The sequence below is a fragment of the Diaphorina citri genome, unplaced genomic scaffold (assembly GCF_000475195.1).
Source record: "Diaphorina citri unplaced genomic scaffold, Diaci psyllid genome assembly version 1.1 scaffold319, whole genome shotgun sequence".
NCBI lineage: Eukaryota > Metazoa > Arthropoda > Insecta > Hemiptera > Psyllidae > Diaphorina > Diaphorina citri.
In genome coordinates, this window is record NW_007377754.1 from 13,281 (window position 1) to 31,434 (window position 18,154).

General features: G+C 37.2%; 3 protein-coding genes across 3 annotated transcripts; 2 read left to right on the forward strand and 1 right to left on the reverse strand.

Annotated features, from left to right (window-relative positions):
- Nucleotides 1–334: 334 nt before the first annotated feature.
- LOC103507508 (cyclin-dependent kinase 2-interacting protein-like) lies at nucleotides 335–1,839 on the forward strand. The gene is made up of 2 exons (XM_008471979.3): nucleotides 335–553; nucleotides 762–1,839. The coding sequence occupies exon 2, from the start codon at nucleotides 807–809 to the stop codon at nucleotides 1,428–1,430; it is 624 nt and encodes a 207-aa protein (XP_008470201.1). The 5' UTR covers nucleotides 335–553; nucleotides 762–806; the 3' UTR covers nucleotides 1,431–1,839.
- A 114-nt stretch (nucleotides 1,840–1,953) lies between these two features.
- Nucleotides 1,954–18,060, reverse strand: LOC103507510 (putative protein FAM10A4). The gene is made up of 6 exons (XM_008471981.3): nucleotides 17,908–18,060; nucleotides 16,993–17,258; nucleotides 16,556–16,723; nucleotides 16,025–16,269; nucleotides 3,023–3,250; nucleotides 1,954–2,298 (listed from the first exon to the last, which is right to left on the reverse strand). Exons 2-6 carry the CDS (start codon nucleotides 17,255–17,257, stop codon nucleotides 2,053–2,055), a joined length of 1,152 nt encoding a protein of 383 aa, XP_008470203.1. The 5' UTR covers nucleotide 17,258; nucleotides 17,908–18,060; the 3' UTR covers nucleotides 1,954–2,052.
- On the forward strand, nucleotides 4,950–15,791 carry LOC103507509 (sarcalumenin). The gene is made up of 10 exons (XM_008471980.3): nucleotides 4,950–5,139; nucleotides 8,387–8,503; nucleotides 9,131–9,180; nucleotides 9,654–10,412; nucleotides 11,468–11,672; nucleotides 11,882–11,998; nucleotides 12,710–12,882; nucleotides 13,246–13,437; nucleotides 13,799–14,062; nucleotides 14,464–15,791. Exons 1-10 carry the CDS (start codon nucleotides 5,076–5,078, stop codon nucleotides 14,857–14,859), a joined length of 2,337 nt encoding a protein of 778 aa, XP_008470202.1. The 5' UTR covers nucleotides 4,950–5,075; the 3' UTR covers nucleotides 14,860–15,791.
- Nucleotides 18,061–18,154: the final 94 nt, after the last annotated feature.

The window sequence follows — 18,154 nt, forward strand, 5'->3', positions numbered from 1 at the left end:
TCTCTTACCACTTGCTCCACATCGCCAGTTGAGAGACTGGGTGAAAATAGACTATATAAACTATTAAATTTATGAATTGTTAAAATTTCCCTTTTTCCCTTCTAGAAAAATTCCCACTTCTTAATCAGTCTCTCCCACCACTTTTGAGTCACGCGCAGAATACAAGATGACGCGAGTATAACCCTGTCAATTTCAAAATTTCTTCGAATCACCAACGTTGGTAGAAACTATTAGGTTGGATTTTTTTAATTTTTTTTTTGTTTACATAACAAGGTCCGTTTACATCATCCACTAACAGGGAACGATTTTTTTTTAGCGCGAAAATTCAAATTTTGGATGTTGGTAATTTTGAAAATTCACTCAGAGAAAATTCAAGAGCAAGTGCCATTTGGATTTGGATTCCTACCTCAAATAGCTTTATCTGCCTTATCTATCTACTGATAAGGGAAAGGACATTGACTGTGGTGCTGTCATAAATACTAGATAAGAAGGATGATACATGAAAGCTGATGAAATAAGAAAATTCCAGCTTGATTGAACATTCAGACAGAAGGTAAGTGGAGTGACTATCTACTACCAAAGTGTTACATTTCAATATTCACCAAGTTGAGTTACTCGAGTTTAACTTCTATGGGACTGAACCAATAGCTCTATCTTGCATCTTGATGAGCCTCAACCCTAGATGGAAAGATTCAAATATCAAGAAAACAAGCTTCATCTTCTAATTTTCTAATTATTCTTTTTTGGCTCTTCTATTCCAGATTTTGCAGTTTATTTTCTTGTGACCAGTTGGTTCGTCTGAAACCATGTGTGAAACACCTAAAAGTAGTCGACCATCATTTGTTGCTGATTCAACATCAGAAGATTTCAAAATAATTTCTGTCCCTTCCACACACATACCCAAAGTCTTGGGAAACCTAACAGGAAATCACAGAATAGTACGGGATTGTGTGGCTGACATCTACAATGCTATTCAGCAATGGAACAAACATTTTCTCAGAGGTGTTGACATTTTAAGTGAAATAAAAACTGTAAAATTTGATGCTATTGATAGTAATGAAATATATAGGGATAGTTTACAACAAAGTTGTCTAAGTTTAGAGGAGGTTTTAGGCTCCATGTCCAGCATTATTGATCTCCTAGGTACATATTTAAATACAATGATAGGTGTCGGGAAGTTACTTCCAAGTAGCAATGAAATACTGTTCAGTACATGGAGGTTTAGTACATTTGTACAAGTTACACAACTAGTTCTGAGTTCATATGAAAAAGAATTTCAACTAAAAACTTACATCAAAGAACATGTTGCTCATGTAAAAGATAAAAACAGTGTTGCTTTCTATTTCATAACCTGGGTGAATGAAGCCTTCATAAGTGAAGACTTGAGTGTTCAAATGGAAGCTATGCTAGTAGAAACAGGACATAGATGATAATAAAATAATTATTTGTAGTTAATTAATATGTAATCTTTTTTATTTCTCTGCTCACCATTATCCGTTACAGGGGGTTGAATTAAACGTACTTGTTATAAATAAAAATATGAGACCTAAATGAAAAAAATAAATAAATAAATAAAAGCTGCTTTTTCGATGAAAATTTGCTATCAAACTAAAAGCAAGAATGATAAAAGAGGACAAGAAAAAGGCATCTCATGAAAAATGAAAAGAAAGCTATTTTGATAGAGATTTACTATTCTTAATAGCTATGTAAGCCAGTTCATGTTCATCCACCTTCCTTGTTCAAGTAAACAGTGGACCGTTATCTAAAGAATTGCTGTACAGAAAAAAAACAAGAGATGAAAAAAAAAAAAAAAAAAAAAAAAAACCTACTTTCCTCTTTCACAATCTCAACAGTTTTGCTCAATTTTTGTACAAATTACTAAAATAAATTGCTTACCTACCTTAATAATAGATAGCTAAAAGGAAAGTACAAAACAATTGAACATATAATAAAGTGCTCACACCAATAAATACATTATTCCTAACAGTCCAACAATTTCAAACAGTACAAAAATATTCCTCTTTACACAAAGACGGTGGTGGGAAGAGGTTTTCAGTCTAGACCAATATCATCAGGGCCTCCGGGGGCACTTGGTGGAGCTCCTGGGAACCCGCCCCCCATACCAGGGAATCCTCCCATACCTCCCATCCCTGGCATACCGCCCATACCACCACCCATTCCACCGAATTTACTCGACATTTTGTTGATGAGCGCCATCACTTTGGGATTGTTTTGATATTTGATGATGTTGGAAGGATTTGACGTGATATCGGAGAAGGCAGCAATCATTTCTGGGTCCTGCAATCAAAATTAAAACGTCATGAGCTGGACTATACTTTTCAAATAAGGCCCGGCACGAACCACACGCAAGTGTTAAAGCATCTAATAATAAAAAAAAAAAAAAAAAAAAAAAAAAAAAAAGGCAAAAAATCCTTTAACCTTTTTTTTTTGTCCCCCTTTTTGTAAAAAAAAAAAGAGGCCAACGATTCCTGTTAGCCTTTTATTGTAGTCCTCATTGTGCTAAAATTCTTAAAAACTAAGGAGAAAATTTTATAAAATGGTTGGACTTTAAACGGTTGTCTTCTCAGTATTGTAAAACTTTCTTGACTTGATGAACAAGGCAATACATTTTTTGTTAGGTTTATATTAGACATCCTATGTATTAACATTATTTTTACCGTTTATATTATTTTTGGATACCTACATGTGTTCTCTTTACGACTCGAGTTTCGCCTAGTTTTTAGGCTTCTTCATGGGAAATTGACTATTGGGTTGTTGTTGTTGTTGAGGTCCCTAGACAACAACAACAACAACAACAACCCAATAGTCACTAAAAACTAGGCGAAACTCGAGTCGGTGAAGAAAACACAAGTATCCAAAAATAATATAAACAGTAAGAATAAAGGCAATACATTGCCCAAATGGTAGACTTGCGAAAAATGGGCACCCAATTGCATGCTGAGATTTGAACCCTACTTCAAAACCAGACGAGTGAGTGCCTTTATGACTTTTATCCAGTTACCTTGAAGGCGGCCGCTAGCTCAGGATCATTGAACATGTCCATGAAATCGGCGGCACCTCCCGGGGCGCCGGCCCCGAAATCAAACTCAGCTTCAGGCTGAGGGCCAGAATTTTGGGCCGCCTTAGCATGCTCCTCGCGCGCCTTCTTGATTCGCTCCTGCTTTTCTCTCAGTTCTTTCTCGGCTCGTTTTCTCTCGTACTTTCTTTGGTGCTCCTCTAATTTACGGGCCTGAAACACAGAGGAGATGAAGGTTGAGGACCCAAGATTTAAATTTGATGAAAAAAATACTCCAAAAACATGTTTGTGAATATTTTGCTCATTTGAAACATCTTTTGAGAACATTTTGAAGATCACGAATTTTACACTAGTAAATAATTTGTTCCCAGAGAAAGCTTTGCTGTAGAAACCTGTGGCATGCACATATAGGGCACATTGAATCTGCAGCAATGTGAGGCATTATACACGCAAAGCTTCGCATCTTTACAATATTTTTTTTTTTTTTTTTTTTTTTTTTTTTTTTCGAGATGGTACCCAGAAATACAGGGGAAAATACTCCTCTCAGTCTTTCGTTCTCGAAACGGGTTTTCTCCTATCCTGTCTGCCTTCTCTCTTTCGGGACGATAGGAGCTTAGCAGTTACAGTTTCCTCTATCAAACCTCTTGAAAAAAAAACTCAGTCTGTAGCTCTGTAGGTAAATCATTATTTAATAATTTTCTAAAGAATACTCGTAACACAATAGGTACCTATATGGAGGCCTTATTTCTCTGTGTATGTACAATATTTCAATTACATTCCGCGTGTCTTTTTTGTTCAATTGACACAGTTCGTGCCTGATTCCGGGAGACTTTCAAGTGAAAAAATACGCGAAATATCGCCGCGCGAAGAACGGGAGGGGAAATTTGGCCTCCATATAAGGGGTTGGCTAGCATCTAAATATACCTTACGGCACGACACAGGCAAACACACAGACACTCGTCGCACGGGTATCTAGCGCATTACACACCTTGCTCCAAACATAATTACATGAATGAGATCGTACAGAGAATATTTTCTTTACAAATGTATCGAGAAAGAAAAGCGATTTATTTTTAACTAACTAATTCTCAAAGAATTAAAAAAAAAAAAAAAAAAAAAAAAAAAATTTTTGAAGTTTTTTTAAACCAAATTTTCCCTTTATCCTCTATGAAAATCTAGTACTGAACCAACTTTTTCGAAGTATGTTCGACCTTGTGATATGTGATAAAAGAAAATGACGAGCGGTTAAGTACCTACCATGAATATAAAAATTCAAACCAACCTCAAGCTCTTCATTTAAGAGCAAACGTCCATTCTTCTGACAGACTTTCAATAAATCAACCTTCATCATTTGTATAGGTACCTACTGTACCTACCTAGTTGAGTTGGTGATTTCATTCTTTCAATCAATAGCCAAGAAGAAAATGTCAATTGTTCAAATAGACCTTGTTTGGGTCAAAAGAGAAGTAGTTACCTGGGGAGGCAATTTTGAAAGAAGGCACAAGCGCGGCCCGTAGGGGAATCGAAAATAAATAATATCGAATATGATCTCTCGAGAGAAGCGGAATTTCTCGAGAAATTCAGCGATGGGCCTGTTACTTTGATAGGAAAAAGAGGAAATTTCAGAGTTCTCTTTTTAAAATACAGACTTTACAGACAACAAAAGGAATTTCTAGTTCTTGAGTCTTTCCTCTTTATTTTGGTCTTCCAGATTAAACCTCCACTCTCGTTAAACCGGCATCCAGATCAATCGAGCTTAAACCATTGCTGATTTTCCAGAGTGACAGAAATTCTGCTCGCTTAGCGACGCATAGCCCAAAGCGACGTTTTCCTCTCTCTGTTCAGATGTCTAGGTCGAAACTTGGTAATGACGTCACACATGTGTGGACGGAGAGAGAGAGATTGAAGCCTACTCTATACTCTTCAGTAGCGCTTCAACATTCCGGGGTCGCGAGTTAAAGATTTCGCGTTGTTCATGTCTTGTTCGTGAGTGTGAGCGTGTGAGTGTGACTGTCACCCTCCCCCTACTGGAATAGTCATGGGGTCGATGCCAGCGGTGGTGACTATTTTACTGGTTGGTTTACTTGTTGCAACACAAGCAGGTAAAGTGGTTTTTCCTACTTCTTGTTTCTGGGATTCCATTACATTACATTGAAATGGGGGTCTTTTCTGACGAAATTCCTGTGTTCGGAGTAAGTAAAGTATGTAGGACTACGAGTATATTATTCTGGGATAGTTGAGATAGATTTATTTTTGGTTCACCTGTAATTTAGAAGGACGGCTCTGGATACACGGGGGAAAATCGCCTGCAATACCCTCTACTGTACCTCGTTTTGTACAAATTCTTAGTCCTTAGTATTCAAGGAGTGAGCTTTAAAAAGAAAAGTAAAAACAAAAAGCATACTCTTTGGATTAGAGTCAATGGTGCAACGCTTTAGGACAGAAGGAATCTTTCTTGATTTATTTCAAGGCAGATTTTTTCCAGTGTAAGTTTAGGCCCCACTGGAGGCAGATTGTTTACCACATAATAGAAGTTACATAAATTGGAATTGGTTATGTTTCAATAGATTATGATGAATCATAATTTGCGTAACCGCATCAGTATAGGATTAGGGGATGCAAGGATGCAAATTGAAAAAGTGTTCCACAAAAATTAGATAGCTACGATCTCAAGTTAATGTGGTCCCTGATTTCAGACATTTTCTTTTACTTGCGAAAGTTTTAAAGGAGCCAATCTTGAAATTCATATAAAAACAATTGATTTTTTTTTTTTTTTTAGTGTGTTGTGTTCATTAATTTCTGTGGTAGGAACATTCTGCAACATAATTGGTCCTTAATTAATGAATGATCCCAAGACCATTTTAGCTAGAAATTTCAAAGTACTTTAGACTAAAAAGACATGATTTTGACAGCAATTTTCCTTGGTGTTTTCCTAGCGAGTAACTTTACTCTCTTGTTTGGACTAATGATAATGACTGATCTTTCAATGTAAATCAAGGTATGAAGACCTACAGGTACAAGTACATAGGCATGTAGAAGGTATTTTTATTTTATTTTTCACGAAATAAATAAACATGGACCATAACTCGAACAGCGTCCTTGCTTTTACCAGGATTGTTAACCATAGAGGACAATTCAAATATGTTAAATTCTGAACCAAACAACCAATATCTTGAACATTCTGAACCAAACCAAAGTCCATCAATCGACGGAGAATTTTTCGTTGGAACCCATCAACACACAAAAGAAAGTGGGCCCAAAGTGCACCACTGTTAAAACGAGTAGGGTACCTAGGTGTCGTATTTTTTGGCACAACGTTGGATTCTGAAGGTACATTTTCTCTAAAAACGTTGTTCAAATTTTATTTCAAGAAATAATTTTTTCCTAACAAATTTGCCAAGTCGTTCTCTTGTTTTTTTCCCTCTGCTGTACAAACACACACAATATCTGTTTTCCATTTAGATAGGTCAAATTCAATTGATTGCACAATCAATATCATAAAATAAAAAGCATGTTTTCTTTATTGTGCGTTCAAAAATAAAACATGTCTTCTTTTTCCCCCATTGTTATGAGGTCAAATTGGTGCTATGCTATGTAAATTGTAAAATAAAGAACAAAAGAACACTCATTAGTAAAAAATGGAAAGGTCTTTTTCCTCCCTCAAAACACCACTAAGGGGATATACCCAGAAGGTTTTTGAATACCTACATAACGGAGTCATAGGAAATTCTTGCTTTGATTAAACTTCTTTTCAAGAAACCCTATTATGAACGAGATCACTTATTCCAAATTCCAGGTCTTCTTAAGTTCTTCATTTATTTGTAAAATATCAATCATAATATCCGATTTAAACAGTTAAATATGGAAATAGTACACCTTATTAGAAGTGACAAAAGCATATCCAGATAATGTTCCCTGTAATGATCAAGCAGAACGATATTGTACTCTTTATAATCTTTATCTGGGAACATTAGAAACGGCATCTTCAGTCAAATAAACACCAAAAGAGATCAAGCAAACATTTACTTAGATAAACATTAGTTTATTCAATCGGGAATAGAAACATTGTTATTTACATATTTATATTTACAATTACAATATCATCATTGGTTGAGCAAACACTTTGCAAATTTACTTTAATTGATAATTCTTTTGATCTTAATTTTACAAATAGCCTTCCTTCAATTGAATTTTTACTTTCTATGACATTTCTGTTGCTTCTCGGATCCAAACCGTAATCTCTTCGGTTAATCAACTAGAATTGTAGGATTGTCTTTTTTTTCTAATTTCCATAGAACTAACTATTTCCTTTAAAGTTATCCCTGCTTCAGTCATACATTTTTTCCAAACAAACATTTTAAGGGGGATTCTTTCAACAGAGCAGGTCCCATCAGATTTTCTGTCAAGCTTGTCTTTTCCGGTGGAACTAAAGGCTCCCAAGTTATCTTTACAAGGCTGTGTGCATCAAGAGTCAGAAGCACCCTATGTCCTAGGTCTGGGCGGTCAGCCATTCAAATGTGTACCAAACACTCACACGCTTGACTTCAGTGATCTATTATTAGGAACTGATGCATTCAAAGGATTTATTTGGTAGCTATTTAAATTTCCGGCACACTATTTAGTAGGTTAAAATACGTTCATCTTAACGCATGAATAGCTGAAGAGAATGTACTCAAACGAAATCAAGGATGGAAGAAGCAGATAATTGATAAAGAATAAGACAAAAACCTGAGATTAAACATTTCTCATTTCATTTTTTTTTTTTTTTTTAAACGAGAAAAAGAGATAAAAAAGACAGAGGGGCGAAAGAGCGAGAGGAAGATATTAGAAGATTTATTTTTAGAAAAGTGATTTGCTGTGATAATATATGATTAGGATGTATTAATAGTAACTGGGTCGCCATTTTTAATACTTTTACATTAAAAAAAAATAACACATTATTTGGGAGTTCTTTTTACTAGAGATATTTTACTATCACCTCCCGTTCTTCTCTTTTCCTTTTTCTTCACACAAAGGGGTCGAAGGGTCAAAATAATCTTTCTTCCAGAGTTGCAAAAAACTGTGGTTCTGTGACAAACTGCTAATCTAAAAGACAAGTAATACTCTGCGTTTTTACATAGGTTGTTATCTTGTTATGTCCGATCATGAGACAGCTGCCTAGGATTACCTAGGCCTAGTTATACCTGCCTTTTTAATAAGGATTACAAATCAAGAAACCATCACTTGAAACATTCGTCCCTTATTAACTTCCATAAAGTCTCATGTTTGTTTTAGGTAATGTCTTTGGTTAACCTTTTACTTATAAGTTCAATACCACATACAAATTTAATGTGTTCTTGTGTTTGGCAGCATTAGGAGCAGCGGATGCTGAGGCCCCTGTTCCATCCGAATCTGAATGTCGACCCTACATAGAGAAAGCACTCAAAGAGAAAGACCATCCTGCCCCTCCCACCGAACCCCAAACAGGTAAATCAACATGATAGAGAGGATACTAGGGACAATTCCCCATCAATATCTCTTGTGAAATATGTTAAATAGCTCTTAAGAGCGTTGAAATTTTGGCATATTTAACAGGGCGAAATGTTTTGAAATATGTAAAATAGGTCTTGAGAGCGCTGAAATTTAGGCCTATTTAGCAGGACAAAACGTTTTAAAATATGTAAAATAGGTCTTGAGAGCGTTAAAATTTAGACCTATTTAGAAGGGCAAAATGTTTTGAAATATGTAAAATGGGTCTTAAGAGCGTTGAAATTTAGGCCTATTTAACAGGGCAAAACGTTTTGAAATATGTAAAATAGGTCTTGAGAGCGTTGAAATATAGGCCTATTTAGCAGGGCGAAATGTTGTCAGCTTTCAAAGTCAATAGGATCGATCTGGTCTAACATGAAATGGTGCCCAATGTTTCTGGTCAAACATGAAATGTTGCCCATTGTTTATGGTCAAGCATAAATTTTTGCCCAATGTTTCTGGTCAAGCATAAAATGTTGCCCAAAGTTTCTGGTCAAACATGGAATGTTGCCTAACGTTTCTGGCCAAGCATAAATTGTTGCATGAAATGTTGCATAGTTTGACACCGTGTTTCATTTGTTTCAGATGAAGCAACACCGGATGAGACAGCCAGTGCTGAAGACGAAGCGGCAACGGTGAGATAAAGTAACTTTTCAGAACTTCTTTTGGTGTTTTTGTTATGTCCCTAACTGAGAAACCGCAATTTTTTTCAGTTATCCTTTCGGCACCTTGCATTGCAAAAGGCTTGTACATATTGTTGACGTTTGGTAATAAATTTTGATTTATTATTCTGAAAACATGTGCTCCTTAAACAGGGATTCCGAGTACATAAATAGCACAGACCGATAGGAGTATGGGAGCACACACGATTGTCCAACACTATAGATTGAAAACAATAAAAATATTTGTATGCCACCGGGGGACAGCGGATATTTAAATTTGAACTATGAAATGAAAATTTATTACCAATTTCCAATACTACCTTTTCATTATTTTTGAACCTGAGCCAGATTCAATTGAAATTTCACGTGGTTATACTCGGAACAACACTAACCCAGCGATATCAAGTAGAGTGATCAAGTACAGCACTGATTTCAATTTGTTCTAGGAAGGCGGTGGGAGTAATGAAGACACCGAATCATTAACTACTGAAACTGAAGAAGCCAAAACTGATGATCTCGCAGGAAACGCAGACGACTCCAAAGAATCTCAAGAAATTGAAGCCGAACCCTCAAACCAAACTGAAACCAAACCCGAAGAAGATAGTAAAGAATCTATCGAACAAGCTGACCAAGCAAGTGTAGAAGACAACAAGAGTGCGGAAGAGAAAGATGATAACAAATCTGTTGAAGACGAAAAAGAATCAGCAGAAGTAGAAAATAAGTCAGTAGAAGATACAACAGATGACAAGAAGGATTCTGTTGAAGAAGCTGTTAAAGATGATTCAGCCTCCGTAGAAAATAAAGGCGGAGAGGAAAGTGTAGAAGATACGAAAGACGACGATGCTAAATCAGTAGAAGACGTTAAATCTGATGAAGATCAGGGAGGAGAGGAAAAAGATAGCGCAGAGGTTACAGACTCAAAAACAGGAGGTGAGCAGGATAACAAATCCGCAGAAAGTGTTGAAGACACAAAGGAGAATCCAGGCAAAAGTGAGGAAACGAAGGAAACCGATGACTCTAAAGAAGAAAGCGCAGAGAAAAAAGATGTGAATGAACAAGAAGTAAAGAAAGAAGCGTCAGACACAAAAGCTGATCCTCCAGCAAATTCAGACTCACAAACTTCTGCAGAAGTTGACAGTCAAAACAAAACTGAGAATGATACATCGACTGAAGACGAATCATTACCTGAAGAAGAACTGACTCTGGTAAGTAAATGAGCTGACACTTTACACTTTACTTATTGCTCGACTCTAAACGGAGTTCTAAATCTCTAAATGGTTTCATAAAATTCACTTTCCACAAAACACATTAAAGAAATTGACACCCATTTGCATTTGATTTACACACACCCACACCTGTAATATACGAAAGTATGAAATATCTACCTATAGTGACCATTTACACACGTGTGAATATCATTTCATAACTCGATTTCTGTAGGTAACAAACAGTTAATTGGGAATTATTTTCATCTAATGACTCATAATTTCTCCCTTTTTCCTTGTACTAAGTAACAGTATAAACATTGTCAACAGTCGATAGTAAAATTGCTAAAGACGCTTTACTAGTACATATTAATAGTTTATCATCTCACTTAAAAGGTAATTTGCTGGGACAAGTCATAAGGTTAACCTTAAATGATAGCGCGTTTATTAATGTTTGAAACTTCAACTCTGACAATTCATAACAACTCTGATAAACAAGTCTCGTCAGCTGATCTCATCATGCTGTGAAAAACAATAAATACAACATCAGGCCGGGGACCCATTTTCAATTCATCCAAATAAATTAAATATCATACAATTTGACAAAACATTTCAAAAGAAGAGCATCAACTTCAATTTAATTTATAGTACCGACACACATCATAGGAGCGTTTTTTTGTCAAAACGCCAAAGTAATGAGATTGTCTAAGACCACAAGAATGTTTTCTCGTACGTATATGATTGTTCTGTTACCTCTCTTAGGTATACAGATAGAAAAAGAAGAGTGAAAATTGGACAAGGTATAGGGTTAGCTCGAATATGGTGATTAGGGCTGTCAAAGTTCTTCTACTGCACAATAACGGGTAAAGTTTTGTCTTAATCAGGTGGTCATATCTGAAATCGCTACTTAATTCAACGACTCTAACAACTTACAATATTGTATTAAAATAATCAATGTGTTCAGATTGTCAAACAACGTATCTGAAGATGTTCTGAGCGGATATAAGCTGAAAACCCATTTATTTCTAACAATAATTTTCCTTTCCTTCCTTCAGGATATTGAAATTCCAGATAACCTGCGAGACAAACGTCACGTTCACGGTATTCTCAAACTCGACGAAGAGTTCAAAGAAGAGGAAGAGCTCCTTGCGAAAACCATTGAGACAACGCTGAAAGAGCTGAAGAGACTCTACGACAATGCCATCAAACCCCTGGAAATTACGTACAAATATCGAGATCTCAGCAACAGACATTTTGCAGGTAAAAAGAACTTAGGACTGGCAAAAGACACACATACATACGTTACATAATGTCAGCAGCAGTCTTTTCGGAGGTGTTAATGGCGAAAATTGTCACAAAGTGATGATTATTTATTCATCAACAGTAATTGGGGTTCATCGAGTTGAAAAATACGTAGACACGAATTCTCGGCAACTACAGAATTACAATTCCGTCCTTCTCGTTTTCAGACCCAGAAATATTTTCCAAGCCTCTAGTTTTATTCATGGGGCCATGGAGCGGCGGAAAATCCTCCATTATCAACTATCTCCTCGACAACGAGTACAGCCAAAATTCTCTCAGAACAGGTAAGACAGTCAGCATTCAGGTCATGTCCGATCATCTCACAGAGAAATCCCAAGGGCCTTGCCTTAACACGAGCCTGATAAATATACACAGAAAAAAATGAAATATGAACGAGATGAAGCCTCTCCTCTTTTCCCTTTTGCTCGCCACCGGCCCTGACCAATAGACACAAAAGCGTGGGATTTGAAAATGAAATGACCTTGAAGTGGGAAGAAGAAAATTTTCTATAAAAATAAACTTGACATTATTTTTCGAAATTTTGATGTTCAAATTTAACCCAAATAGAAAAAAAGAACGGGGTGTGTCTAAATGGGCCATTGTTATGTATTTAAAAATCCATCCACATTGAACATAAATTAAAAACATGATTTTAATGGCATTAAACATTGATATGGTAGATATTAGATACGTAAAGGTACATAAATATGTATTTCTATATTTCTAATCGTAGAGTCCTATAACACCAAATATACGAGTAGGTACTCACTGAGTCAGTGATCGACAAATTTCTACCTATAACTGACAATAGATTAGCTCAGGTCAGTAATATTTTCAGTCAATGAAGGTTCACCATAAAAAAAATTTCTGACTTGGAACAGTTCAACGCTCAGGACTTCAATTTGATTTTTCTGATCTCTTTAGGATTAGAAGTTGAAAATTTCCGTCAAAGATAAGCCCAACTCGTTTCTAAAGTGTGCATTTATGTATTCCAGGGGCCGAACCATCTCCAGCCTATTTCAACATACTGAGTTGGGGCGAAAGTCCCACTATTCTTGATGGTACACAATTGGCTGCCGACTGGACGTTCTCTGGACTGCAAAAGTTCGGCCAAGGTCTACTCGATAGACTTCGTGGTCTGCAACTGCCCCATCCTTTACTCGAAAAGGTAATCCGATTCAAAAGGGGACAAAAGAGGACATAAAATAACGTCCTGAACCACAGTCAGCCATTGTGAGGACTTGTGCTCTTACTTGTTCTTTTCAAGAAGAGAAGAACCCTTTGAAAGTATCAGCTAGCTAGGCTGGTTAGGGTTGGCTACAGACGGAGGTTATGTTAACTGGAGATCAATTAAGAGTATTTTGGGTCCCATTAAAGACGGATATTCAGGAAGGTTATGTTAACTGGAGGTCAATTGTTAAGAGGATTTTGGGTTCCATCAATGACAGAGGTCATGGAGATTATGTTGCCTGGAGATCAACTGTTAAAACAAGCCCCATATCGTAATTCGTTTTCGCGTCTTATTCCACAGATCAACATCGTGGAGATTCCGGGGATTCTGGAGATCCGCAAACAAGTGGAGCGCCAATTCCCGTTCAACGACGCGTGTCAATGGTTCATAGATCGGGCCGACATTATCTTTCTCGTGTACGACCCGTCCAAGCTGGATGTCGGCCCGGAAACCGAGGCCATTCTCGATCAGCTCAAAGGCCGAGAGTACCAGGTGAGTAACCCACGGGAAATTCTGAGGAATCTAAGGATCTTGCTCTTTTATGTCAACATTTTCATGTCGAGAACTTTCTCTGACCAATGGTTGTTGGTTACATTCCAATAATGAAAGGCTTCTTAATCATAAAGGGTTGGTCTTAATCATAAAGGTGTGTCTGTCTATCGATCGACGGCCGGTGGACTATAGTAAACAGTTCCTTCGGCCATATAGTGAATAGTTCCTTCAAATTAAATTGATCCCAAGGGCAAGGAAAACCTAGACCCTTGACAAATCGAGTATGCCTGAAGGCACGTCATGTGTTCTAATTCACTCGACCCCAAAACCTTGACAAACCTATCTTTTATTTTCCCGCTAGACACGCATCATTCTGAACAAGGCAGACCAGGTGAAGCCCGAAGAGCTAATGCGGGTCCAAGGCACCCTCATCTGGAACATCAGTCCCCTCATGTCCAGCTCCGAGCCTCCCGTCATGTATTCGACCTCACTGTGGTCCAACCCGTACGAAGTGGGCGCCCCCATTCGTCTGCTTCAGGCGCAAGAGCATGCCTTCCTCCGCGACCTACGAAACGCCATCGACAAGCGCGTGGAAAACAAAATCGCGAGTGCGCGACGATTTGCCGTGAGTATCTAAATACACTACTAAGTGCGCGACCATTTGATCGGAGTACATTACTGAACATTAATAATTAAGACTGCAAACGGAAGACTAAACAGTACTTTTTTTTTCAACAATTTCGTTCAATGTCCATTCGTTATATATAGTATAATATTATCTTTTTACTTAAATATTTAATACCACGCGTGTAAATAAATAAATAAATTTAATGCCAAGGGTTGAATGGCAAAGACAGTTCAAGGCAACAGTTTCACCCTTTCCGATCCAATTTTACGTACATCAAATAATAATCATTTCTCCCATTTCCATAAATGGCCCAAGATCATAATTTGGGATATAATAATAAATTGTACTTAATAAAAATATAATCAATAAATAATTGGTTTTCGCTCCGTTTTTCCCAGGTCCGCGTCCGGAACCACGCCAAAATGGTCGACTGCTATCTGACGACCTACTACAATCACAAGACCTTCTTCGGCAATCGCAAGAAGGTCGCCGACGACATCATAGAGCACCCGCAAGACTATCACATCTACGCCGGCCTGTCCACCTTGACCAACATCTCCCGCTACGACCTTCCTGACCCGGAAGTCTACCGAGACTTTTTCCGCCTCAACCCCGTGTTTGAGTTCAAAAAGCTCTCCGATACGTGCACCTACTTCCGGGGCTGTCCTATCAACAGGCTGGACGTCGCTATTGCTTACGATTTACCCGAGCTGGTCGGCAAATACAAGAAGTCCGCCGAGACCCTGCTCAAGGCACACAAAGAGGCGAAAGAAAAAGCGGTCCCGGCCAGTTGAGAAGCCGGATATCGTACTGAAAAGCTCTCCCCGGACCGACCAAACAAGCCTCGTCCTAATGATACGACACAGAGAAATACTGATAAGACACTGTGACAAATATCCTACTGATAGGACACAGAGACAAATACCCTACTGATAGGACACAGAGACAAATATCCTACTGATGCGACACAGAGAAAAATATTTATCAACAGTGTCAAGCGAAAAATTGACCTCAAGATTCCACCTTTTACTTGTATTTGCCGAACAAAAATGATACGTGAATTTTGGTCAATTTTTTGTTCATACATACAAGAATACATGATGTAGTGTAGTAAACTATGTGTACTTCTACAGTCTACATACATCATAAACCAATGGAGTAGGTACGAGGGAAAAGATTTCTGATAGGTACCTACTACTTTTTCCAAAGTCACATCCTTGTAAAATCAGCAGAACTTCTACATTAAAGTAGGACGATACATTTATTACTTTTCCTTTTAGTATAGGAAAGTAGTGTTTCCATTTCATTTTATACCCAAGGGCGAGGGCTTACAGCTATTCATTAAAATATTATAGGACGCATAACTCATTTTTAAGGCAACCATGTGTTCGAATCTTGTCACTATCTTATAAAAGTAATGCCAGTGTAAAGCGGAAGAAATTTAGAAAACAATAAAATTTCTTACAGAAAGAAATATAAGGACTGAGGCATTTTTTGAAATGCCAAGGGCAATTTTAGCTCATAGTACAATTTAAGTTGTACAAGCTACATTATCAGTTTGTGCGTTTCAAACATCAGAATTAAAAAGTATGACTTGACAAGAGTTGGCAGTTTGGGCACGGACTTGAAATTATTTCTATTATAATAAGTAGGTAATTATTTATTTCTAAAATAAATTATATGTGTAAAATAAAATTTTCTTCATTTATTTTGAAGTTTTCTAAAAGTGTAAAAACTTTCTTTTCGTCTTAATTGTTTATTTGAGGTTCAATTTCTAAAGTGAAATTGAAGATTTAAAATTAAAAAAAAAAGTAGGTAACTTCAAGATTATACCTAGTTAACAAAATCAACTAAGCAATCAAGTTAAATTTCATCTCAAATTGAGGTTCTTAGGGTTAGTTGCTATGATATTTTTATGGTGACAAACACACAATACAAACAGGTTAGAGGAGTACTTACGTTTGGTGTAACTTCCTTCAACCACTCATCTGCTTGTTCATCAAAGTCAATCTTGCATGCATTCCTCAGATCAACAGCAGCTTCTTCCCACTTGCCCAGCAGACGGTAAGCTCGGCCTCTGAACTTGTAAGCTGCGGCACTGTCTGGATTGATTTTGAGAGCAACAGAACAGTCACGGATACAGGCATTGGGTTTAGATAGTTGCAGATAGGACTGGCCTCGCTTGGCATAGAGAAGGGCTGAACCTGTGAGGGGAGAGTGGTGGAAATGTGTGAAATTCTTGGACAGTGATTCTTATTAATGTAATTTCTGTTTAGGATATCTAAACTTATGTGATCAGAAAGCTTTCAATTTTTTTGTCATACAAAAATTAAATATTTAGAGGACGTAGGTGAATATAAGAGATGAGTTCCATTGGAAGTATGGCCCCACCTAGACTACAACAAACAGCATTTGAATCCCAAATGGTCTAGGTATGCAATGTTGGGTATTTTATTTTTGACAATAAACTTAAATAGCCTGTTTACTTACTTGGGTTTAACTTGATAGCTTCAGAGTATGCATTGACTGCATCCTCAAACTTTCCATCATTGTAGGCATGGATAGCTTCTCGTTTCTTCTCATTAGACTTATCAATATCTTCTTCTGACACTTCTATGTCTGTGGCAACATCAGGGATGGGTTCTTCTTCATCAGGCTCTGAGGGGGGAAACACACATACATTTTGGAAAAAAAAAAAACATTTAATTTATACCGAAAGCATCTTTTTCTTATCCTCCCTTTTTTAATCTTCCTTGTTCTCCTAGACAAGATTTTAATAATCTTGTGTTCTTAGCTGATATCTTCCTTGTTTAGTTCTTTATACTACTGGGGTAAAGGCACTTTTTAGTCTCACTCAAGCAGGATAAACAAGGTATACATATTCTGTTAATTCCATACCTACCTCTTTGCTTTCATCATAAACTCACCTGAAATGACACCTGTGTTGTCTAGCTCAGGATCACTTTCCTCTGACTCTTCCTCGGGTGCCGAGGGTTCTGGAGTTGTAAAAGGCTTCTCGGGTTTTGGTGCATCACTCTGTGCTTTGCTGGGGGGTGGAATGGTACCTCCATAGCTCTCCACAAAGTCCTTGAAGAATTTCAACTCTGGTAGGTAGAAAATGGCGGGATTCTTTTTGACAGCCCCAAGAAAGAGTTGGAGCTTGTTGATGGCATCTGGAGTCAGCCCAGACATCCTGAAAATAATTTAGGGGTTTTATAATATATGTAAAAGGGTTGTAAAACTAGACGATGAACTTTATCTTGTAGGTGCCAATCTGACTGGTATTGTAGGCATTGGTAGAATACTGAAAATCAACCCAACACATACAAGTACAAATAATTCTTTAGTTACACTTTTAGCTCATAATAATTTGTCCCATTTTGCTAACAGACATAAGATGAGCATAATACTTTCCTAAATGGCCTGAAGCTAGATAGAAAACCAGAGGCAGACAAGTACCTAGTTCTATTCTGCGTATTTTCAAATCCTCTGGTTGTTGGCAACCTATTCTGGGTGTCCTTTATCAAGAACCTATTTAAGTCCAAATGTCATTATTGGCCTTCCACTTAATCCAATCCGTGATAAGATAAGTATGTGCCTCTTGACCAGTGTACTTTGACTGTCACTGAAATAATTTTCTCATAATCATCTGACAATCTAACTAGATTCCCAACATGAGAATAGAGTAATACAACCGAGGTACCCTACTGTAATTGCATAATCATTGTCCAATTAAGTACGAGAAAATTTAGCTCTCAGGAAGTTCGTCTTGGAAAACTATGGAATCGATTATCGACATTATCGTCGAATGAGTAAGCAAGAATGTAGGTAGGTGTACTTACGTTTGTGAAGAGGTGGGAAGCTACAGAAACTCGAGTATTACAGGCGAACCTTCTGATTTTGGTAGTCGAATCAAATGAACTTCCAAAGCTAAAAGCTATTGAACTTTTCGGTAAATCGGTTGCAAATAAAATTAAAATTTTGAACTGGCGAAATTTTTTGTGATAAAAAAATTCCACTTTTGAGGTTATGTTTACAAAATCCTGCAGTAGGATCCGTTCACATGATCCACGATTCGTGCTCTGAAAT

Excerpts from the sequence above, each read along its gene's own strand:
- LOC103507508 (XM_008471979.3), top strand. The coding sequence starts at position 807 with ATGTGTGAAACACCTAAAAGTAGTCGACCATCATTTGTTGCTGATTCA.
- LOC103507509 (XM_008471980.3), top strand. The coding sequence starts at position 5,076 with ATGGGGTCGATGCCAGCGGTGGTGACTATTTTACTGGTTGGTTTACTT. Across the intron at positions 12,883-13,245 it reads CCCATCCTTTACTCGAAAAG|ATCAACATCGTGGAGATTCC; the intron begins GTAATCCGATTC and ends CTTATTCCACAG. Across the intron at positions 14,063-14,463 it reads CGAGTGCGCGACGATTTGCC|GTCCGCGTCCGGAACCACGC; the intron begins GTGAGTATCTAA and ends CGTTTTTCCCAG.
- LOC103507510 (XM_008471981.3), bottom strand. The coding sequence starts at position 17,257 with ATGTCTGGGCTGACTCCAGATGCCATCAACAAGCTCCAACTCTTTCTT. Across the intron at positions 16,724-16,992 it reads CAACACAGGTGTCATTTCAG|AGCCTGATGAAGAAGAACCC; the intron begins GTGAGTTTATGA and ends TTCCCCCCTCAG. Across the intron at positions 2,299-3,022 it reads AGCTAGCGGCCGCCTTCAAG|GACCCAGAAATGATTGCTGC; the intron begins GTAACTGGATAA and ends TTTTGATTGCAG.